The following is a 22,966-nucleotide window of genomic DNA, read 5'->3' as shown; positions in this document are numbered from 1 at the left end:
CTGTCCGTACAGGAAACACCACCAGCATAGTCAAAAGAAAGATCACAGTGATTCCACTTGTTGGTCAGTAATTGATGTGTCCGTCCCCCCCCCCTTTCCCTTGCACAACCTACTAAATATTCCCTTTTAATGCAATTGGTCCCTTTAAGGTCTGTGTGGGCCCGCTGCTTCCTGGTGTGCGCATGCCTCACCGGCCCAGTACGGTGGCCAGGAGGGCTGCTTCCTGGTGTGCGCATGCCTCACCGGCCCAGTACGGTGGCCAGGAGGGCCATCCTGATGTACATGCCGTTCTCAGCCTGACGGAAGTACGCAGCGCGAGGATCCGTGTCCACCTCCACACTGGATCACAACAACATCATCAGTACACACACAGTACACACACACACACACACACACACACACACACACACACACACACACACACACACACACACACACACACACACACACAGTCAGTCAATACACAAACACACAACCATTGTAAAGCTTGATGCCAAACACACATTGAATATATTCAAATACTTTAAGCCTTTTAACTGACCTCACAATATTACATTTACATTATTAATTTAGAAAACCCTTTCTTGTGCCTGTGGATGGCTGGTCCTGGGTGTAACCATGACGAGGGAAGATGCTGATCTCGTACCTGATCTCGTTCACACGGGGAAGAGGGTGCATCACCACCATCTTCCTCTTGGCTCCAGTCATGATGTGAGGGGTGAGGATGAACTGTCCGAAGCACTGAGGAACCACATCCTATCAATACTGTCCTCATGTACAATATCATTACTAACGTGTACATTCAGCAGACACTTATCGAAAGTGGCAACCTCTAGATCTGCGGTCGAATATTGTTCTGCAGTCACCCATTGCTCCCCTCGCCCTCCCTCCTCCTCACCTCTTTGTACTCCTTCTCGGAGGAGAATCTCTCCTTCTGGATCCTCGTCATGTAGAGGACGTCTGTGTCTGGCAGCGCCTCTTCAATGCTCTCAAACTCCTCCTACACACAAACACAGTTAGGACATGTCAATATACAGGATTGTAGGACTACAGTACTCATTTCTAATGCACCAATCAAGTCATCAGTGTTATAATGCTGAATCATTTCATGGTGTCTCTGGGCCAGTAATCCAGTGACGCTGTTGACAGGTTTACATGACCCGAGTTCTTTGAAACCTCTTTCCTCACACAGGAGGAGCCTCACCTGTTTGATGCCCTTGGAGGCTACGAAGTGCAGGATCTCTGCGGGCATGTGCAGGTTTGGGGGAGCCACGTAGCGCAGCGTGATGCGGTACTGGGTCAGCAGCCGGGCCAGGGAGTGGACCGTGCGGCCGTGCTTCAGGTCACCCACCATGGTGATCTGGGACAGGGGAGAACGACCTTTAACAAAACATCCCCCCAGGTCCATCACCATGGCGAGGGGGGAGGTGTGTTGACCAGGTGGGAGGTGTGTTGATCAGGTGGGAGGTGTGTTGTGTGTTTGTCCTCACTGTCATGCCGTTGACGGTGCCCAGCTCCTCCCTGATGGTGAACACGTCCAGGAGAGCCTGCGTGGGGTGCTCCCCCACCCCGTCGCCGGCGTTGATCACAGGCTTGCGACACTGTCTCGCCGCCGTCTGGAGAGACAGACAGGACATCAGCTGGGTACAATCAACTGTCCCTTCACATGTAAATAACCTTGGTGAATCCACAGGAGTTGTAGTCCTGATGTTTAGAAGTACTTCTCTAGCTAGAGAACCCCGGAAATCTTGGCAGAACACTGAATTAACAGACAAAACAAGACAAAAAAAGAGCGCACCTAACGACCGAGGCAGCCATCATCGGCGCCATCTTCGAGACAACCATCTTTCAGCCCACATAGCTCCCCTCTCAGCCTCCTCCCCAGCCTCCTCACCTCCACAGCCCCAGGTTAGCTGCTCATGGTGTGGACGGAGTCGTCCACAGACTCGCCCTTCTGGGAGGAGGAGGTGGCCTCGCTAAAGTGGACCACGGTCCCGCCCAGACGCTGCATCGCCGCTGCAAACGAGCTGCTGGTGCGTGTGCTGACCTCGTAGAACATGGACGCCATCACCTTACCCTGCGAGGACCAATCACATGTCAGAGGTAGGATATGGTACGGTAGGTTAGGCATTTGGGGAGTATTAAGGTGGGGTTAGGGTCGGCGTTAGGGTAGGGTTATGGTAGGAGGGGGTCAGCAGTAACCTTCAGGATGTCCAGGGTCCTCTCCTTCTGCACCATCAGGCGGAGCGTGTGGGCCACGTTGAACAGGTGAGAGATCTGAAACACCAGGAACAGGTGATGTCAACAACAGAACGTGGTCATGAAGTGGAAGGGGTGGGGAAAGAGTGCCAAAGAGTATGTATGTGTGAGTGAGTGAGGTGAGTGAGAGCATGAATCTGGCACCTGCTCCTTGCTAAACTGCTGGGAAGACAGGATGTGCTGTCCGATGAGCGGGTGCAGCAGGGGAGAGGTCTGGAGGTGGACCACCGGGGGCAGATGGTGCTGCCCGGGGTGGGGCAGGCCAGGTGGGGCCTGGGGAGATAGCAGTCTGGCCAGAGGAGGGGGGTGGCTGTACCCATCACCAGCCCCAGAGAGGGCCAGCTCTAGAGGGGGGCGGGGGGGGAGAAACACAACATGAGGGAAACGCAACAAGGAGTAGCTTTTCATCATCCTCATCATCCTCATCAGTATTCTGTGATCACAGAGCTCGAGACTGATGTGACGATCAACGGCCTAAATCCACGAATCAAGAATCTTTTAAATAAATTGGAACTTTATATTATATATTTATGCATCTATACATGCATCTTTCAAGTGAACCATACTTGAGAGAAGTATTTCAGGGATGTAGTCAAGTTAAGAGAAGCCAGCGAAGCCACACACCTAACCCTAACCCAGCCAAGCCAAGCCACACACCTAACCCAGCCAAGCCACACACCTAACCCTAACCCAGCCAAGCCACACAGGGTAGAAGTGGGGCACAGAGTGTAACTCGGGTCAGAGCGCTGGTCCTGATCCGACCTGACTACCAAGCCAGCGAGGAGGTACTAGCAGGCAGACACACAGGCAGGGGTCAGGCAGGGGTCAGGCAGGGGTTAGTGGGGGCGTGGAAGCAGCGCTACAACAGAACTTCAAACCTTCGTCATGCGTTCTTCGTAAAGCCCTCTCCTTTGAATCCTCCGCTGCTTACATAGTGACGGTTTGAACCGAGGAAATCAGGGGACAAACGGAGGACATTAACAACTACTGGACAGCATCATATCCTGTCCTTTAATATCTGCCCACTCAGCAGAGCAGCATCATATCCTGAGTGTGCACCAGCGAGACCGGCTCAGTGAGGAGCAGGCCTGGTACACTGAGGAGCAGACTGGCTCAGTGAGGAGCAGGCCTGGTACACTGAGGAGCAGACTGGCTCAGTGAGGAGCAGGCCTGGTACACTGAGGAGCAGACTGGCTCAGTGAGGAGCAGGCCTGGTACACTGAGGAGCAGACTGGCTCAGTGAGGAGCAGACCTGGTCCACTCCAGCCCCAGGAGAGAGTCAGGGAAATGGATACAGATCTGTTCATCAGCAAGGTCGTGGTGAGCCAGTAGGGGAATAGAGACATCAATCTCAGCAGAAAGATTCAATCACTATATTTCATGTCTGAAACACAAGTTATCTTTTTTGAAATTTAATTATTTAACAGACTTGTCTCTAGAAGGAACAGCATGTATAATGATCTAGGGGTCAGATTGAATTTTTTTATCTGTGAGGTTTGTAAAGACTGATTGCTTGTGCTTATAATCACGTTCCTAGACTCCTACAGACTTTAGGATTACCAGGGACTTTTAAGCTCCCTTTAGTCTGAAGCCTGTAGCCTGCAAACACACACACACACACACACACACACACTCACTACATAAACTTACACACCAGAAAGTCACCAAAGAAATGTTTCAGCACACGACACGCATGTTAAAGATGTTAACAACGAAACAGTTTCAGCAAGTTTAAGAACTCATTCACCCCCAGGATGAAACGGCATGCCAGCATTTTAAGCTCTTTGAGCCAACATAAGTTTCTGTTGCTATGGGCGACGGGTCATCGCTGGTCCCATGAAACACGAACGTCCTGGGGTGCGTTTCCCGAAAGCGTTGTAAGCCTAAGTTGATCGTAGAATCCATCGTAGGCTGAATCTTAGTTTTACAGGCCGTTCCTAAAGACATCGTAGCTAAAGTGTCTCTTGAAAATTCGTAACTCTTGAAAGTGCATAGATTAGCCTACTCCTTACGAGCATGTTTGGGAAACGCACGCAAGAAATATCAATGGTTTTGTGTTTTGCTTGATCGTTGCTACGATCCATCGTTATCGGGAAACGCAGCCCTGGTAGTTGCATCCTAGCATGTAAGCAGGAAGTGTGGTGGTACAGCAGGGGGCTGCATTACCTGGGGGCAGACCGGGGTCAGAGGCGCGGTGGATGCGGGGGGGTAGCATGTAGCGCCCGTCTGTTGCCAAGCGACGAGGACTCAGAACACGGTGACGCACCGCTTCAAATGGAGGGGTGGGCCGGGGGCGCTCTGGGGTCTGTCAAGCACACACACACACACACACTTAAAGCTTCAGCCAATCCCATGCCATTATGCAGTACTGAAAGTTTCAAAAGAACAAATTCACATGCAGATGTTCCAGTGTGTGTGTCTGGGAGGGGGAGAGGGGGGAGAGACACCTACCCGTGGGGCTTGTTTGGGGGAGTCGGGGGGAAGGGGGGTGGCGGCTGGCCAGGTCTTCACATCCTCCCCATAGCCTGGAGGAACCAGAACCTGGCAAGAGAACATGGAGCTTAGAACCTCAGGACCACCACTGCAGCTCAGAGGTGGGAATGTTCCACTGTGTGTTAGTAAGAGAGAGCAGGTGTCTGGTGGTACCTGCAGGTTTCTTACCTGTCCATCGATGTAGGCTACCTCTCCTCGGAGCACCACCCTGCGGACCTTCCCCTTCACCTTCATCCCTTGGAAGGGCGTCCACCTGGACTTGGTGAACTGCATGGCCTGGGGAATCACCCACTCATGCTCCAGGTCCACCTGGGAGGGGGGGGGGAGGGGGAGAGAGGATGAGAGACACAGAGTCTGTGTGTGTCTTCACGTGAGGTGTGTGTGAGCAAAAGTGTGGAGGGAGTGTGTGTGTGTGTGCACGTGTCTCTACCTCCACGTATGTGTTCTCCTGGGCGGGCAGGGAGAAGATCTTGCGGGGGTTGTCGTAGAGACGGCGGATGATGTCATCGAGGGTGAGTCGTCCCTGGCTCAGGGCGGTGAGGAGGAGGGGCAGCATGGTCTCCAGGCCAGGGTAACCAGGGGGGGGGGACGCACTCCTCTTCTCCTCCACTGAGTGGGGGGCTGGGGGGGGGGCAGGGAATTAACCTCACTGCAGCACCCAGTTCACCCCAATCTAGCTAGGTTCTGTCTCTCAGAAGGGTTAACTATATCTGGCTATGGTTAACTAGCTAGTTCTGGGATAACTTCATCTGGATTAGCTACCTAGTTCTGGGCTAACTTCATCTGGATTAGCTACCTAGTTCTGGGCTAACTTCATCTCCGTTCACTAGATCAGTGTTAGCTAGATGCGTCCCTTGCCAGGCTCACCGTGGTCGGTAGCGAAGCAGTCAATGACATCCAGGTTGTCCCAGAGGGCTTCCATGTCCTCGCGGGTCCCCAGCGCCGGCCTCACCTGGGCCCAGCCTGCCCCCATGGACGCCTCATCCTCCTCGCACAGGAAGAGGTGGTGGGGGGCCACCTCACACGTCACCTGCACCCCCTTCTGCCTGGCAGCACGGATGATCAGGATCTGGGGGGGGGGGGGGGGGGGGGGGGGGTGGAGGGACAGAAGGAGAGACGGATAGGTAGAAGGATAGAAAGAAAAGTGGAGAGAGATAAATACTTTCTTCATCCCTAGAGAAAATGTAGGTGTTCCAGAAGTGTATCCAAACGAGAGAGACAGAGAGACAGAGCGAGAGGGACAGAGAGAGACAACGTGACCAGATTTTTCCTGCTCCATGCCTGGCGGCCATCTTACCTCCTCCTTGCGGGCCACGTGGCAGATATGAACCGGCCGCTGGTACAGCTGGGCCACCAGCAAGATAGCCGCCACCGTCTGCTTCTCTGCATGGGCCACGATGGGGAGGTGCTTGGGCCACTTCTCAAAGTGCTGCGGGGAGAACAACTGATCAGATCCCATCAGGCAGCAGGAGGACAGACTCAGGTCCGCTTCCTCTCCCTCCCTCCCTCTCTGCCTCCATCCAGAGACATGTTCTCCATCTTCAGGGGTGGAGTGTCGTTCAGGTACATCTTCAGCTTCCTCCACCCTTCCCCCCCTCCTTCCTTCCCTCCCCTTCCCCCCCCCCTCCTTCCTTCCCTCCCCTTCCCCCCCCTCCTTCCTTCCCTCCCCCTCCCCACCTCCATCCAGAGAGACACGTTGTCCATCTTCAGGGTGGAGTAGGTGTCGTTCAGGTACATCTTCAGGCCGGCGGCAGCGCTGGCGATGGAGGGCAGGATGTCTGCGTTGTCCGAGGCTGCGCCCAGGAAGAGGGCGTAGTCACACCGGCAGCCTGCCTTGGCCAGCTGGAAGGAGACAAGCACAGAGGTGAAAGAGCTCCACAAGTCAATCCCATAATGCACTACAACATACACCCCACACACACCCACCTTCTGCACCAGGGCGAGGGAGCTGGGGTCGGTGACGGCGGGGGAGGTGTTTGGCATGGCACACACCATCGTGACCCCCCCCGCCAGCGCTGCAGCCGTGCCCGACGAGAAGTCCTCCTTGTGGACGGCACCCGGCTCCCTCAGGTGCACATGGACATCGATCAGACCTGGGGAGGGGGAGGGTTGATGAGATGGATGAGTCCTACTGAGACAGTTGACTAGATGGATGAGTCCTACTGAGGCAGTTGACTAGATGGATGAGTCCTACTGAGGCAGTTGACTAGATGGACGAGTCCTACTGAGGCAGTTGACTAGATGGACGAGTCCTACTGAGGCAGTTGACTAGATGGACGAGTCCTACTGAGGCAGTTGACTAGATGGACGAGTCCTACTGAGGCAGTTGACTAGATGGACGAGTCCTACTGAGGCAGTTGACTAGATGGACGAGTCCTACTGAGGCAGTTGACTTGATGGATGAGTCCTACTGAGGCAGTTGACTAGATGGATGAGTCCTACTGAGGCAGTTGACTAGATGGACGAGTCCTACTGAGGCAGTTGACTAGATGGATGAGTCCTACTGAGGCAGTTGACTAGATGGACGATTCCTACTGAGGCAGTTGACTAGATGGACGAGTCCTACTGAGGCAGTTGACTAGATGGACGAGTCCTACTGAGGCAGTTGACTAGATGGACGAGTCCTACTGAGGCAGTTGACTAGATGGATGAGTCCTACTGAGGCCGGCAGCTTACCGGGTAGACGGATGAGTTGCTGTGATGTCATACTGTCCACGTGAGTCTTGACGGGTGGAGACGGACCCACCTGACGCAGTGCCTGGGAACAGCAGTACACCATCAGTACTACACAGTATTACACTGCACCAGTACAGTACTATACTATACTGCACCACCACTATACTTCTATCACGTAACATCATTCAGCCCATGATCATTCAGCGCCCCCCACCTGCACGAACAGCTTGGTGCACTTGATGTCGATGATGAGGGGGACAGAGTAGTCGATGGCCATGCGGCGTGTGCGGTAACCGCGGGTGACAAAGGAGGAGAGGCGTCGGCCTCCGGACGACCTCATGGAGAGGTTGATGACCAGGTCGAAGTGGTTCTCCTCCAGGTAGTCCATGATGCTCCTCTGCTTGTCCCTGCTGTCACCCTCCTCCTCCTCAAACGGCCAGTCCACCGCCGTCACCTGGGCAACCAGACGGGCGGGGTTACGTTTCCGTGGTGATGATGCAGGGGGTTGATGGGGAGTGTGACGTTGAGGTGTGTAGGTGGAATGGTGTGTGTACCTTGACTCCGTGCTCAGTGTAGAAGTCTGCAGTACCCAGGCTGGCATACAGGTCATATCCCAGACTCTCCAGAGCCTGCACTGTGGGCAGCAGTTCACTCTTGTTCTGCGCACACACACACACACACACACGTTTATGGAGGCGGGGGGAATCTGAACCCTGCAACTTCTAGATCCAAAGTCAAACGCTCTAACCACTGAGCACTGAGAACTATGGAGCCCCTGGTCCTCCACCCCGGGTCTCCGTGGGTCTGTGTGTGTGTGTGTGTGTGTACCTTGTAGCTCCCGATGGACAGCAGGATGTTGCGCTGGGGGATCTTGAAGCCAGTGCTGAGCATGGCCTTCAGGTAGGCCTCGTAGCGGTTCTCCCCGAAGCAGGCCACCTCCCCGGTGCTGGTCATCTCCACTCCCAGAACCACGTCTGCCCCCGCCAGCCGAGAGAAGGAGAACTGGGGCACCTGGAGGGAGGGGGAGTTCCGGAGGGATGGAGAATAAACTATTTGTCCAAAAATACAACCACAAACAAGTCCAGTGTCTCCTTCTTGCCTCTGTGACCTCACCTTGACCCCCACGATCCCAGTGCCCTTCATCAGGCCCACAGGCTCCACCTCCTTGCCCATGATCACCTGCGTCGCCAGGGCGACCAGGTCCACACCCAGCGTCTTGGAAACGAAGGGGAAAGAGCGGGACACGCGGACGTTGCACTCTATCACCTTCAGCTGGTCGTCCTGGAAACACAAACACCTCAAGTTACTCATTAGTTCAAACTAGCACAGCCTCCAGTTTCACAGGTGACCTGTTGGACCAGACCAGACTCAGACCCTCACACACCTCACCTTGGCTAAACCAGCAGATGGTGTAGTCCACACACACACACACACACCCCTCACCTTGGCGATGAGCTGCAGGTTGAAGGGTCCCGTGACCTGCAGCTCTCGGCCGATGGCGTGCACGATGGCAGTGATGCGCTCCATGGTGGTGGGGTTGATGTCCTGGGGGGGCGTGACAAGAGTGGCGTCCCCAGAATGCACCCCGGCGTTCTCCACATGCTCCGACACCGCAATGGCTATCACCAAGCCATCACACGCTACAGCATCCACATCTATCTCCTGGGGAGAACACGGAGACACACGTCAGACACACTGCTGTTGCAGACACACTGCTGTTGCAGACACGTAGGGGTGTGTAAGACCTTGGCCTCTTGGATGAACTTGGAGATGACGACAGGGTACTCCTTGGAGACGGCCACGGCGCTGCTGAGGTAGGCCTCCAGGTCGCGGTGCTGGTGAGCCACGTTCATGGCCGCTCCGCTCAGCACGTAGGACGGGCGCACCAGGCAGGGGTAGCCCACCGCGTCGCAGAACCGCATAGCAGACTGTGGGGGGAGAAGAGATGCACATCAATCATGACACCTGTAGTACTGAAGTAAATCTAGACATTGTCCAGTCACCGTAACACACACACACTTACAGCCATTTAGCAGACACTCTTATCCAGAGTGACTTACAGTAAGTACAGGGACATTCCCCCCCGAGGCAAGTAGGGTGAAGTGCCTTGCCCAAGGACACAACGTCAATTTCGCACAACCGGGAATCAAACCAGCAACCTTCTGGTTGCTGGTTTGACTCACGCACCCGCGCACGCGCACACACACACACACACACACACACACACACACACACACACACACACACACACCTCGGTCTCTGTCAGCTCCCTCCACTGGGGCTGGCTGATCCCGATGGTGTCCAGCATGCGGGAGAATTTGAAGCGGTTCTCCGCAGAGTCGATGAACTCTGGGGATGTCCCCAGGACGCGGCACTGTTGGCGGTGGAGGGACATGGCGATGTTGTTGGGCAGCTGGCCGCCCATGGACAGGATCACACCCTCAGGGTTCTCCTGCTCGTAAATGTCCATCACCACCTGGAGGAGGAGATCCACATCCCTGAATGAGCACGGGTCACTGCAGCCTACAGTGCTGCTCTGTGGGCGTCTGTTAAACTGGCTGTGACAAGGCTGGCTGCCATAGTTACCTCGAAGGAGATCTCATCAAAGTAGAGGCGGTCGCACATGTCGTAGTCTGTGCTGACGGTCTCTGGGTTGTAGTTGACCATGATGGTCTTGTAGCCCATCTGCAGAGGCACAACAACAACATGGTCACACACAGGACAGGAGGCCTTCACTTCAACTGAGAACATTAGAGCTTTAATTGTGAAGAGCAGAGTTTTTCCACAATAAAAGCTCTACTGGCTCAGTCTGGATGTGGCTAATCCTTCCTTCTCCGGAATAGACAGCAGTCTAGTCAGCAAGGAGAGCAGATCCTCACCTCGACCCCCCCACCAGGCCCCCAGCTCTGGTTGAGGTCCTCGCCTCTACCCCCCAGGCCCCCACCTCTACCCCCCCAGGCCCCCCCTCACCTTGCGCAGCTCCATGATGCAGCCCACGGCACACCAGTCAAACTCCACGCTGCTGCCGATGCGGTACACCCCGGAGCCCAGCACCATCACGTGCTGCTGGGAGAAGCTCACGTCGCTGCTGCTGCCGTTGTAGGTCAGGTACAGGTAGTTGGTGTAGGCGGGCCACTCCGCCGCCACCGTATCGATCTGCTTCACCACAGGCAGAATCGACCAATCGTGACGCAGCTTCCTCACCGCCAGCTCCGTGCTGGGGGGGAAGGAACCAGCCAGAGGAGGAGGAACGTCTTAGAAACATGTTTAGATATTCGAATAATATCAATCTAAAAGGAAGGCGGCGTGTGTCACCTCTGCACGGCCATGGCGATCTGCTTGTCAGAGAAGCCGAGCTGCTTGGCTCTCCTCATCCCCTCGGGAGTGATGCTGCTTCCCTCACGGCAGGAGGTCTCCAGCACGCGCTCCTGCTCTGCGATGTTCTGCATCTTGTGCAGGAACCAACGGTCGATCTTGGTCAGGTGGTAGAGGCGGTCCACTGTGTAGCCCGCACGCAGGGCCGACGCCAACACAAAGATACGCTTGTCTGTGGGCGTCTGCAGCTCCTGGAGACACGAGGAGGGGGAGGAGGAGGTGAGTGAGGAGGAGAACGAGGTGAGATGAGGAGTAACGGAGGGGGATGAAGGAGGTTGTACCTCATCAGAGACAGGTTTGATAGTGTGGTCGAACCCCACACAGTTCTCATCCACCATCCTCAGGGCCTTCTGGAACGCCTCCTCAAAGCTGCGGCCAATAGCCATCACCTCTCCTGCAGACAGACGCACACCGCAGCCAGTCAGAGCCGGGTGGTGGAGGGGGGAAATGCAGCGGTACAAACCCTCTCTAGGTGCATGTTGCCATTCGACATATCGAATGTGTGCATGCTCATTTAAGGGATGTCATACTTGACAGTAAATTCATTGAGCAGCACAATATCCCGGCCCCAGCGTTGTCCTGGCGCGGCAGGGCTCTGGGTCTTACCCACGCTCTTCATAGAGCTGCCGATCTTGGTGCTGACGCGGAGGAACTTGCTGAGGTCCCAGCGAGGAACCTTCACCACGCAGTAGTCCAGACTCGGCTCAAAGTTAGCCGTGGTGGAGTTGGTCACCGAGTTCCTGGACAGAGACACAGGATGGTCAGTCTAGAGGAGCAGCCCCGCCAGACAGGTGGGTCTAACCCCACATCAAATCACATTCAGTTTGAGTTCAGCAAAGTGTTTGACTTATGTTGTAGTCAACGTCCATCCATTACAGCATGTAAAAAATACAGTAGAACTACACATTCCTGACCCATCACCTCCGGCTGTAGTTTCTATATGCACTATTCGTTCATCACTAAATCAAATCCTGTTGCGAGCATCTGCTAGACAGATAAACAGGAAGTGAGAGCAGGCGTACCTGAGCTGGGGCAGGGGGATGCCCAGGCCTAGCTTGGCCGCTACGTAGGCCAGTGGATATCCTGTGGCCTTGCTGGCCAGGGCAGAGCTGCGGGACAGCCGAGCATTCACCTCGATGATGTAGTACTGCGCACACACACACACGTTAGGTCATATTCCAATGTATGATAAACAATCAATCAGACCAGAAGTGTTTGTAGTTGTGCGAGTATGTTATGCACGTGTAATACGTACCTGTTCAGACTCAGGGTTCAGGGCGTACTGGATGTTGCACTCCCCTACGATGCCCAGGTGTCGGATCACCTTGATGGCCGTGCTCCTCAGCAGGTGGTACTCGTAGTCGTTCAGCGTCTGGCTGGGGGCCACCACGATGGACTCCCCCGTGTGGATGCCCAGAGGGTCGATGTTTTCCATGTTACACACCTGGGGTTTAGGGTCAGGGGTACACATTCGGGTCAAGGGTCAGCCAGGCACTACAGGATAGGTCAAGTACCCATCTATAGGATATAGGGATGCATCGATTATCTGATTTGACTATTAACCGCGATTTAAAACGTCTTGGTTTTGTAAGCGTAAAGGCTCAGCTACAGTAATAGTCTTTACTTCTACCACTCAATACAATAAAATCACATTTATAATCGTAATTTTTCGTTGCGAAAGTCTGGTCACTCTTTAAATGAGCTAGCAGTTAGCCAATTCTAGCTAGCTGATGTTTACTAAGCTACATGTTGTTTGCAGCTGTTTAAATTTGAGTCAATGAGAGCAACTAGCGATGCCAATGGTGTAGTGTTCTTCAGCTGGCAAGGTGACAAGAGTGTTCGTGTATCAATGAACGTAGCCCAGATCAGCTAACGTTAGCGATCTGCTATCAATGAACGTAGCCCAGATCAGCTAACGTTAGCGATCTGCTATCAATGAACGTAGCCCAGATCAGCTAACGTTAGCGATCTGCTATCAATGAACGTAGCCCAGATCAGCTAACGTTAGCGATCTGCTATCAATGAACGTAGCCCAGATCAGCTAACGTTAGCGATCTGCTATCAATGAACGTAGCCCAGATCAGCTAACGTTAGCGATCTGCTATCAATGAACGTAGCCCAGATCAGCTAACGTTAGCGATCTGCTATCAATGAACGTAGCCCAGATCAGCTAACGTTAGCGATCTGCTGGGAATCGCAATGGTGTACCGGAGGTGTACAGGGAGTCAGGTGGCTGAGTGGTTAGGGAGTCGGGCTAGAAATCTGAAGGTTGCCAGTTCGATTCCCAGCCGTGCAAAATGATGTGTCCTTGGGCAAGGCACTTCACCCTACTTGCTTCGGGGGGAATGTCCCTGTACTTACTGCAAGTCGCTCTGGATAAGAGCGTCTGCTAAATGACTAAAATGTACCGCAGAAATTGTTCTTGAGAATGTCATGTGATTGTCCCCCCCAAAGTATAAATGAGTTTTCGCCACCGGCTACTCATCTTAATTAGGCATCAAGATTTACTTCTGAGAAGCGCCCCCCCCTCTCCCTCTCCTTCCCCCCCCCTCTCCCTCTCCTTCCCCCCCCCCCTCCCTCTCCTTCCCCCCCCCCTCTCCCTCTCCTTCCCCCCCCCCTCTCCCTCTCCTTCCCCCCCCCTCTCCCCCTCACCGTGATGCAGTTGTCGTAGGCGTCTCGGACCACCTCATACTCGATCTCCTTCCAGCCCTTCAGGGACTTGTCCACCAGAACCTGGGATGTGTGTGCGAAGGCCGCCGTCACCAGGGTAACCAGCTCCTCGCGGGTGTTGGCGAAGCCGGACCCAAGGCCGCCCAGGGCGAAGGCTGAGCGCACCATGACGGGGTAGCCAATACGCTCCGCAGCCGCTACCGCCTGGGGGGGGCGTTCATTTAGGTTACTTGGGCAGCACAGAGAATGAGGAGACAGAGAGGGAGGCTGTGTGGTGGTGGTGTGTGTGTGGTGGTGTGTGTGTGTGGTGTGTGTTGGTGTGTGTGGGTGTGTGTGGTGGTGGTGTGTGTGGTGGTGGTGTGGTGGTGTGTGTGTGTGGTGATGGTGTGTGTGTGTGTGTGTGTGTGTGTGTGTGGTGGTGTGTGTGTGTGGTGGTGTGTGGTGGTGGTGGTGTGGTGGTGGTGTGGTGGTGTGTGTGTGTGGTGGTGGTGGTGTGTGTGTGGTGGTGTGTGTGTGGTGGTGGTGTGTGTGTGTGGTGGTGTGTGTGTGGTGGTGTGTGTGTGTGGTGGTGTGTGTGTGTGTGTGTGGTGTGGTGGTGTGTGTGGTGGTGGTGTGTGTGGTGGTGGTGTGTGTGTGGTGGTGGTGGTGTGTGTGTGGTGGTGTGTGTGTGTGGTGGTGTGTGTGTGTGTGTGTGTGTGTGTGTGTGTGGTGGTGTGTGTGGTGGTGTGTGGTGGTGGTGGTGTGGTGGTGTGTGGTGGTGGTGGTGTGGTGGTGGTGTGGTGGTGTGTGTGTGTGGTGGTGGTGTGTGTGTGTGTGGTGGTGTGTGTGTGTGTGTGGTGGTGTGTGTGTGTGGTGGTGTGTGGTGGTGGTGGTGTGGTGGTGGTGTGGTGGTGTGTGGTGGTGTGTGGTGGTGGTGTGTGTGTGGTGGTGTGTGTGTGGTGGTGTGTGTGTGGTGGTGTGTGTGTGGTGGTGTGTGTGTGGTGGTGTGTGTGTGGTGGTGTGTGTGTGGTGGTGTGTGTGTGTGGTGGTGTGTGTGGTGGTGTGTGTGGTGGTGGTGTGTGTGGTGGTGGTGTGTGTGTGGTGGTGGTGGTGGTGTGTGTGTGGTGGTGTGTGTGGTGGTGGTGTGTGTGTGGTGGTGTGGTGGTGTGTGTGTGGTGGTGTGGTGGTGTGTGTGTGTGGTGGTGTGTGTGTGATGGTGTGTGTCTCACCTGCTCCAGAGACAGCGCTGCCTCACTGGGGGCCACATGCTCGCTGATTTCCTCCATCTTCTCCACAAACACCTTCCTGTCCTCCGTCATCTCGATGGAGGCCACGGGCGTGCCCAGCACCCGTACCCCGTATCGCTCCAGCACGCCGCGCCGCGTCAGCTCCACGCCGCAGTTCAGAGCAGTCTGCCCCCCGAAGGCCAGGAGGACCCCGTCAGGACGCTCGTTCTTTATCACCTGAGACAGACAACAGGGAGCCACCGGCTCGGTTAATCACCACACCTGGTCAGTCCCAGACGAAGGCCTGCGTCTGCTTAATCCCCTTCTGGTACCTGGGTGACGTAGTCCAGGGTGAGGGGGAGGAAGTAGACCTTGTCAGCCAGCCCCTTGGAGGTCTGGACCGTGGCGATGTTGGGGTTGATCAGAACTGTCTGGATGTTCTCCTCCTTCAGGGCCTTTATGGCCTGGTGGAACCACAACACTCCTCTGTTTAGAGACTAACACTTAGTTTACTAACGTTATACATGGTTAGCTCAAAGATACGTACTTTACAGCCTGGTGGAACCACAATATGATACCCCCTTAGTTTACTAACATTATACATGGTGTAATGTGAGTTAAATAGTAACATGTCATTGCATGTTGGATATCCGACGTGAGGAAAGCGTCGATGCGTCACCTGGGAGCCAGAGTAGTCGAACTCTCCCGCCTGGCCGATGGACAGCCCTCCAGAACCCAACACCAGAACCTTCCGGGGGCGGACGAAGTCCTCGGGCCGGGGAGAACCGGGGTAGGACAGGTACTCATTCAGTCTCTGCATCACTACAGGGGGGAGAAAACACAGCTGGGTACACTAACATATCAAACATTTAGATTCCTGATTCAGTTGAAGAAAATCTATTCTGACCACCTTCACACCTTGATGTTTAGCCTCACATGGTCCACCTCAGCCTTACCTGTTCTAGCTGTCTCACTTGGTCTACAGGCCTCACCTGTTCTAGCTGTCTCACTTGGTCTACAGGCCTCACCTGTTCTAGCTGTCTCACCTGGTCTACAGGCCTCACCTGTTCTAGCTGTCTCACCTGGTCTACAGGCCTCACCTGTTCTAGCTGTCTCACCTGGTCTACAGGCCTCACCTGGTTTCCTCAGTCTCACCTGGTTTGCCGCTCTTTCCATCCTTATGATCCCGGACCGTCTCCATGAAGACATCAAACAGGCCGACCAGGTCAGTGGGGCCTGCCATGTGCTCTGGGTGGAACTGGACACTGCAAACACAACATTACTGCTGCTGTCCACCCTGCATAACAATACCCCAGGCCAGGACACGGGTGTGGAGTGTACCTGTACAGGGGTGTGGAGTGTACCTGTACAGGGGTGTGGAGTGTACCTGTGCAGGGGTGTGGAGTGTACCTGAACAGGGGTGTGGAGTGTACCTGTACCTGAACAGGGGTGTGGAGTGTACCTGTACCTGAACAGGGGTGTGGAGTGTACCTGTACCTGAACAGGGGTGTGGAGTGTACCTGTACCTGAACAGGGGTGTGGAGTGTACCTGAACAGGGGTGTGGAGTGTACCTGTACCTGAACAGGGGTGTGGAGTGTACCTGTACCTGAACAGGGGTGTGGAGTGTACCTGAACCTGAACAGGGGTGTGGAGTGTACCTGAACAGGGGTGTGGAGTGTACCTGTACAGGGGTGTGGAGTGTACCTGAACAGGGGTGTGAAGTGTACCTGAACAGGGGTGTGGAGTGTACCTGTGCAGGGGTGTGGAGTGTACCTGAACAGGGGTGTGGAGTGTACCTGTGCAGAGGTGTGGAGTGTACCTGTGCAGGGGTGTGGAGTGTACCTGAACAGGGGTGTGGAGTGTACCTGTGCAGGGGTGTGGAGTGTACCTGTGCAGGGGTGTGGAGTGTACCTGTACCTGAACAGGGGTGTGGAGTGTACCTGAACAGGGGTGTGGAGTGTACCTGAACAGGGGTTTGGTGTTGTGTACGATGCCTTCGCTGGAGTGGTCGTTGGCGTTGGTGAAGAGGACTTCCCAGCCGGGGGGAAGGGTCAGGGGGTCGACCGCAAAGCCGTGGTTCTGAGACGTAATGAAACAGCGGCCCGTTCCCTTGTGGATGCACGGCTGGTTGTGACCACGGTTACCGTACCTGGAGACACACACACAAACCGTAGAACTATAGGAAGCACAACAACTCTGAATGTATGTATCATGGTTCTAAAGGTTCTTTAATTGTTCACAACAGAAAAAGACAAATGACCCATGGATAGACAGTCTCATTTAATGTAGGCTGTTATCAAAATGTTATCAAACTGTGATTAATAAAGGGATGGGTGTAGCTCAGGGTTAGAGGATTTGACTGCAGATAAAGAGATCGCAGATTTCCCCCTGTACGTTGCTTCGTTTAAAAGCATCTGCCAAACAAAACGTTGCAAAACCCTGTAAAAACCCATTCTCAAGGAAGTAGCAATAATCCCAAGTAACCTTGAGGTGCAGTGTGTCTAGTGTTATCCACAATTCCGGGGTGGGGGGGGGTCTCTGAATGTGAGCTGGTATTCTCACAGAACCTCGTCTGGGACGAACAAACCATTTAAAATGCTGAACACCCTCCGCCCTGTTCCCCCTGGGAGCTGACCTGCATGTCACAGCCCCCTCCTCCTCCTCCCAGACACAGCCCCCTCCTCCTCCTCCCAGACACAGCCCCCTCCTCCTCCTCCCAGACACAGCCTCCTCCTCCTCCCAAACACAGCCCCTTCCTCCTCCCAGACACAGCCCCTTCCTCCTCCTCCCAGACACAGCCCCCTCCTCCTCCTCTCAGACACAGCCCCGTCCTCCTTCCACCCCACCAGACACAGCCCCCTCCTCCTCCTCTCAGACACAGCCCCCTCCTCCTCCTCTCAGACACAGCCCCCTCCTCCTCCTCTCAGACACAGCCCCCTCCTCCTTACAGACACAGCCTCCTCCCACCCCACCAGACACAGCCCCCTCCTCCTCCTCCCAGACACAGCCTCCTCCTTCCACCCCACCAGACACAGCCCCCACATCCTCCTCCCACCCCACCAGACAAAGCCCCCTCCTCCTCCTCCCGCCCCACCAGACATTCCAGACAAGGACAAAGGGAGGTGAGGCGTCTGCTCTGGCCTCGGCACCTACACCAACAATGCTGCTATCTCAGGAGTGCTAAGAAAACACTGCGGGTGCCTCAGCTGGGCGCTAACAAGAGACCGCTGAGATCAGCAGAAAGTGTTTCCACCCCACAGCGCTCTCAGGCCACAGCGCTCCCACGCCACAGCGCTCCCACGCCACAGCGCTCTCAGGCCACAGCGCTCCCACGCCACAGCGCTCCCAGGCCACAGCGCTCCCAGGCCACAGCGCTCCCAGGCCACAGCGCTCCCAGGCCACAGCGCTCCCAGGCCACAGCGCTCCCACCCCACAGCGCTCCCACCCCACAGCGCTCCCACGCCACAGCGCTCCCACGCCACAGCGCTCTCAGGCCACAGCGCTTCCAGGCCACAGCGCTCCCAGGCCACAGCGCTCCCAGGCCACAGCGCTCCCAGGCCACAGCGCTCCCAGGCCACAGCGCTCCCAGGCCACAGCGCTCCAAAACGTGAAACTTTTGGGTCATGTCGTGATCCATACTTCATCTTGTAGGTCTAACACCACATCCATACTTCATCTTGTAGGTCTTGGCTCCGACGACCAGGGAGAGGAGCTGGTGACCCAGGCAGATGCCGAACACCGGCTTCGGCTCGTCCACACACACCACCCTCCTCAAGTTTTCCACGGTCTCCATGCAGAACTGAGGATCTCCGGGGCCGTTGCTAAGGAACAATCCGTCAAAGTCTAGAGGAGGAGAACATAGGAGCACTGTAGTCTGGGCAACACACACACTGAGGGGCTGAATATATAATATATTTGATGTATTTTCAGCTTTTAACAGACGCTTTTATCCAAAGCGACATACAAATAATGCAGCAGAAATTTAAACTGAACTGCACGGTTGTAGCAGAATGCTGGTGGTTAATCCTCTGCCTGTAGTAAGGGACACGCCCTAACCCAGCTGTGGATGTTACCTGTCTGGTCCAGGGGGTGGTCCCAGGGCACCACCGTGACGCAGGCCCCGCGCTGGGCCAGGCAGCGGATCTGGTTGTTCTTGATGCCACAGTCCACCGCTGTTATCCTCACCTTGCCGCTAGGGTTGAACACCCTGGGCTCCTGGGCAGCACAGATGGGGGAAGGAAGAATATTAATAATAATGATATTCATTTATATTATTGCAGATCCATAAGTACAACCTGCGATTTATGGATCTGCAGTCAAACACACTAACCACTCCCATCCCACATCAACACCAAAACAGAAAACACTTCCAAAACAATTATATAATCTATAAATCTAAATTAGAATAATTGTACTGCTTTCCATATGCCTATATTCATATAATGACAATATAGAGCAGGGCATAACTATCATGCTTTTATACGATGCCTCAGGTGTGCTGCTCTGCTCTGCGCTGGCCGCAGACTAGGCCTGTACCTTCATGGAGACCTCCCTGACCAGGTTCCTCTGGTCGGGGTTGTCCAGGGGGATGCTGTCGGCCGGCGTGCCGTCCACCACCAGCTTTCCCAGCATGGTGCCCTTCTCCCGGATCTTCTGGGTCAGCTGGCGGGTGTCGACTCCTGCAGAACATAGCCCAACAACGTCAGTGGAGACACACCTGAGAGGAAACAGCTAGCGAGGTCCGAACAAGTCACCGTCTGTTTGTCACTTCAGCAACTTTGTGTCTCTGTGGGAATAACTAGTCTTTTCTGTGTTCAGTTACAATGCACAGCTATACTGCACAGCTATACTGCACAGCTATACTGCACAGCTATACTGCTCAGCTATACTGCTCAGCTATACTGCTCAGCTATACTGCTCAGCTATACTGCTCATAGTGCCCATCTACAGGGCCGTCAAGGTACAGTGCCAGGGAGCTGGTGTTGAGTGTGACGGGTATGTAACAGCTGTAGCCACGCTCCGTCACGACAAGGCTCGTTCGCCACTCACTGGGCTCGAACGCACGACCTCCGACTTGCCAAGCGTGACCACTACCAGCTACATCAAAGAAAAGCTAGCTCTTCGTTGACGCGGGTGGCCTGTTACATACCTGAGGAGCGAGTTTCACGGTTCTAACTCTGTTACATGAGCTGTGGGCTGGACTCACCCTCCAGGCCGGGTATGCCCTGCTGCTGGAGCCACTGGTCCAGGGACATGGAGGCGCTCCAGTGGCTAGGGTTCTGGGACACCTCCCCCACGATGAGAGCACACGCATGGATCCTAGAGGACTCAAACCACTGGGGGGAGGAAACACACACACACCAAGCTTCATATTGTGCTCTCTTGACCAATGAAACGATGACATTCCAACAGTAACAGTCAAAATATCAATAACCCAGCAGTCAGCCCACCTTACTGAGCCCACAGGCTCCCTCCTCATCCAGGGGTACCCCGTAGTTGCCCACCAGGGGGTAGGTGAGGGTGAGGATCTGGCTCCTGTAAGAGGGATCGGTCAGGGCCTCCGGATACCCCACCATGCCTGTCTGGAACACTGCACACACAGCCGGCACGTTACACAGCCGTCACGTTACCCGGCCGTCACGTTACCCGGCCGGCACGTTAGGCAGCACACACTCCCATCTGAAGGCATAGCCAATTCAACTGTGCATAGCTACATGATTATCAATAACCTTACATTCATTTAGCAGACGCTTTTATCCAAAGCAACATTAAAATCGTGCATATAGAATCAGGAATAGTAAATTAAGAGTAATCAATAATAGTGTGTCACTGACTGCAGTTCCTTATTACACCAGAGGATACGTTCTCGTTTCAGAAGGAGCTCTTGTTGCCCTGGTAAATCTACATGCAGGGGTCAAAGAGCATTTCACCATGCTGACAAGCCACGCTGAATGTGCGGGCGAATGGGGGGGCTGCGTTTGTTGGGGCTGACGTGGGCTTGGGAGCCGCGGGTACAAAAACCTCAACTTGAGGAGTAACTAAGTGCAGCAGCACCACCAACAACTTAAATCTTTCACATTCAGTAATAAAGGCGAGGGGAAATGGCTGGAATACTGGCTGTTATTTGCAACAAATGAACCCAGGGAAAGTTATAACGTTACAGACCTACGAGTAATAGTGATTTTAGCTAGCTACCTGGCTAACCCCAATCTTTTGGGGGATAGCCTAAATAGTTCCATGAATTCAGTTAGCTTTAGGACTTACCAACTTCTCCAGACACAGACACGTTTGCCCCAAAAAGGCGGCCTCTAAACGTAGTCCCGTCCTCTAAAATCAAGGTTCCCATTTTCGATGGAATCATTATCGTATTTTTGGTTGGATGCCCTTGTCCAGTTCCGCGATGATTTCTTCCTTGCCCACGTGAAAAGCACGCCGCGGTGAAGATGCTATGGAGGATGCGTGAACAAAAACGTTACCTAGATTCAAGATTTAGCGATAAACACAGACAGTCTGACTTACAGGGCAGTGGATAGTACAGACGAAGGAAAAAATATATAAATGAGAGTAAATGAATGAATTGTGAGAGATCTGTTGTCTCTGTATGGCCCTATAGCATGACTCCACACCACTCCACCAACGCAGTGTGGAACTTTATCAGCCACTTCACGGTGCTTACATAGAGCGTCAAAATCAGCGTCAGCGCGTTGAAGGAGGGAGCAGGAGATTTTGCGGTAACTATTTGCATATAATATAGGCCTACGTGTCTTGAGGATCAGGTATACTTGATATCATGTGAATCACTTAAACATCTAAAAACCTATTATTTTTTTTTATTTTTTTATTTTTTTTATTTTTTTTTATATGTTATTTCAGTCCTTTATTGCCCCTCATAGAACAATACATTGCTGGTGGCATAGAACCAGAACCCTAGCAACTCAGAATGTGTTATTGTACGTATCGGAAACACTCAATTTCTCACATGCGCGTATAGAATAGAATGTACCGTATATAGTTGTCTGCTATATGGTTAGTAAATCCGACCACAGTCATCAGGAAGGGGATGTAGCTCAGTGGTAGAGCGCATGCTTTGCATGTATGAGGCCCCGGGTTCAATCCCCGGCATCTCCACGGTTACTTTTTGGGGATTAAATGTTTTAAATGGAAACAGTAAAACAGCCAGTAGCAGCAGTGCCATCCATATAACCACCCAGGTATTCTGAAAAACGACAAACACAAGGCCCCACCCCTCGCCTTGAGGCCAAGGTCCTTGTGAATTTAGGTGGTATTGCATCTTCGATTAGCTTCTAAAAACCTAATTTACTCATTAGGTCAATAATAACCTAAAATCCGATTTAATCATACTGAAAACACGACGCAAAAAGAACAAAGTTCCATCTAGAATAGGCCAATATTTCTAAAAACCATGTCAAAGGAATATTGTACAGTACTTATTTTGTTAATGTTGGCATGATATATTTGCTTATTGATCGGACCGCATTCTCCCAGTTTTCTGATTATAGTGCAATGACAAAAATGTTTTGCGGAGCTAGGAGAATGAGGAGAGGAGCCACTCATTCTATTGCGCAAGATCGGACGAGACGGAAGTTTAAAAAAAAGTTTATAATTTTTTTATTACATTCGCATTTTTATTGAAGATTATGCAAGAAAAAATACAACAAAGAAATAGTCACTTACATAACAAAGGAGATACAGAAAAAGAAAGAAAAAAAAGCCAGATAATTCACATTTATCAGATTTAATTATATTTCTTTAGGATAGCACATGTTTTGCCTGTTTTTTTTTATTTAAAGTGTTACATAAAGACATAGTATAGATGTTAAAGTCATTAATAACGTGCATGAAATTTGGCTTAGACAATGACCATTTATGACATGAAATGTACCCATCAGAATATGTAGTTGGATAAAGTAAATCCAATCTGCATCAATATCTGGATTGATAAAATAAAAAATAATATCAAAGCTTTTAATTGTTATAATATGACCTGTTATGTTTTGAATATGATGAACTAAAGCAGACCAAAAGGATTTAGTAAGTTATACAATTGCAAAACAAATGAATGATTCTCTTTTTCAGTTTCAATGACTCAGTATCAAAATAAACACATTTAGGATCAATATTAAATTTAAATCTATTTAAAAGGTGTTTCACTGGATATATCCTGTGTACAATTTTAAAGGACACTTCTTTAACTTTGTTAGTAATGCAAAATTTGTTAGAATTTTTCCAAACTTTAGTCCAGTCTATATTTTCAAATTCAGAAGCC

General features: G+C 52.9%; 2 protein-coding genes and 1 non-coding gene across 3 annotated transcripts; 1 reads left to right on the top strand and 2 right to left on the bottom strand.

Moving 5' to 3' along the window:
* Positions 1 to 239: 239 nt before the first annotated feature.
* On the bottom strand, positions 240 to 1,830 carry LOC136947516 (multifunctional protein CAD-like). The gene is made up of 6 exons (XM_067241614.1): positions 1,804 to 1,830; positions 1,491 to 1,616; positions 1,205 to 1,360; positions 899 to 1,000; positions 647 to 741; positions 240 to 339 (listed from the first exon to the last, which is right to left on the bottom strand). The coding sequence occupies exons 1-6, from the start codon at positions 1,828 to 1,830 to the stop codon at positions 240 to 242; spliced, it is 606 nt and encodes a 201-aa protein (XP_067097715.1).
* Positions 1,831 to 1,895: 65 nt separating this feature from the next.
* cad (carbamoyl-phosphate synthetase 2, aspartate transcarbamylase, and dihydroorotase) lies at positions 1,896 to 21,193 on the bottom strand. Its single transcript, XM_067241161.1, has 38 exons — positions 20,944 to 21,193; positions 20,130 to 20,269; positions 19,886 to 20,015; positions 19,216 to 19,358; positions 18,753 to 18,894; positions 18,351 to 18,522; positions 16,643 to 16,828; positions 15,834 to 15,943; positions 15,358 to 15,500; positions 15,011 to 15,142; positions 14,682 to 14,915; positions 13,456 to 13,677; positions 12,059 to 12,247; positions 11,826 to 11,950; positions 11,410 to 11,543; positions 11,085 to 11,197; positions 10,744 to 10,994; positions 10,399 to 10,645; positions 10,015 to 10,113; positions 9,680 to 9,904; positions 9,174 to 9,356; positions 8,872 to 9,090; positions 8,542 to 8,709; positions 8,257 to 8,439; positions 7,983 to 8,087; positions 7,643 to 7,882; positions 7,429 to 7,510; positions 6,430 to 6,845; positions 6,050 to 6,181; positions 5,620 to 5,821; positions 5,183 to 5,373; positions 4,921 to 5,061; positions 4,711 to 4,800; positions 4,426 to 4,564; positions 3,138 to 3,182; positions 2,404 to 2,603; positions 2,203 to 2,277; positions 1,896 to 2,077 (listed from the first exon to the last, which is right to left on the bottom strand). Exons 1-38 carry the CDS (start codon positions 21,038 to 21,040, stop codon positions 1,910 to 1,912), a joined length of 6,213 nt encoding a protein of 2,070 aa, XP_067097262.1. The 5' UTR covers positions 21,041 to 21,193; the 3' UTR covers positions 1,896 to 1,909.
* Positions 21,194 to 21,735: 542 nt separating this feature from the next.
* Positions 21,736 to 21,807, top strand: trnaa-ugc (transfer RNA alanine (anticodon UGC)). The gene has a single exon. It is a non-coding gene; the product is annotated as a tRNA-Ala (tRNA).
* Positions 21,808 to 22,966: the final 1,159 nt, after the last annotated feature.

This window comes from Osmerus mordax, chromosome 8 (genome assembly GCF_038355195.1).
Source record: "Osmerus mordax isolate fOsmMor3 chromosome 8, fOsmMor3.pri, whole genome shotgun sequence".
In the NCBI taxonomy this organism is placed as follows: domain Eukaryota; kingdom Metazoa; phylum Chordata; class Actinopteri; order Osmeriformes; family Osmeridae; genus Osmerus; species Osmerus mordax.
Note: the sequence above shows the minus strand (reverse complement) of the source record. Positions and strands in the feature narration are given on the sequence as shown.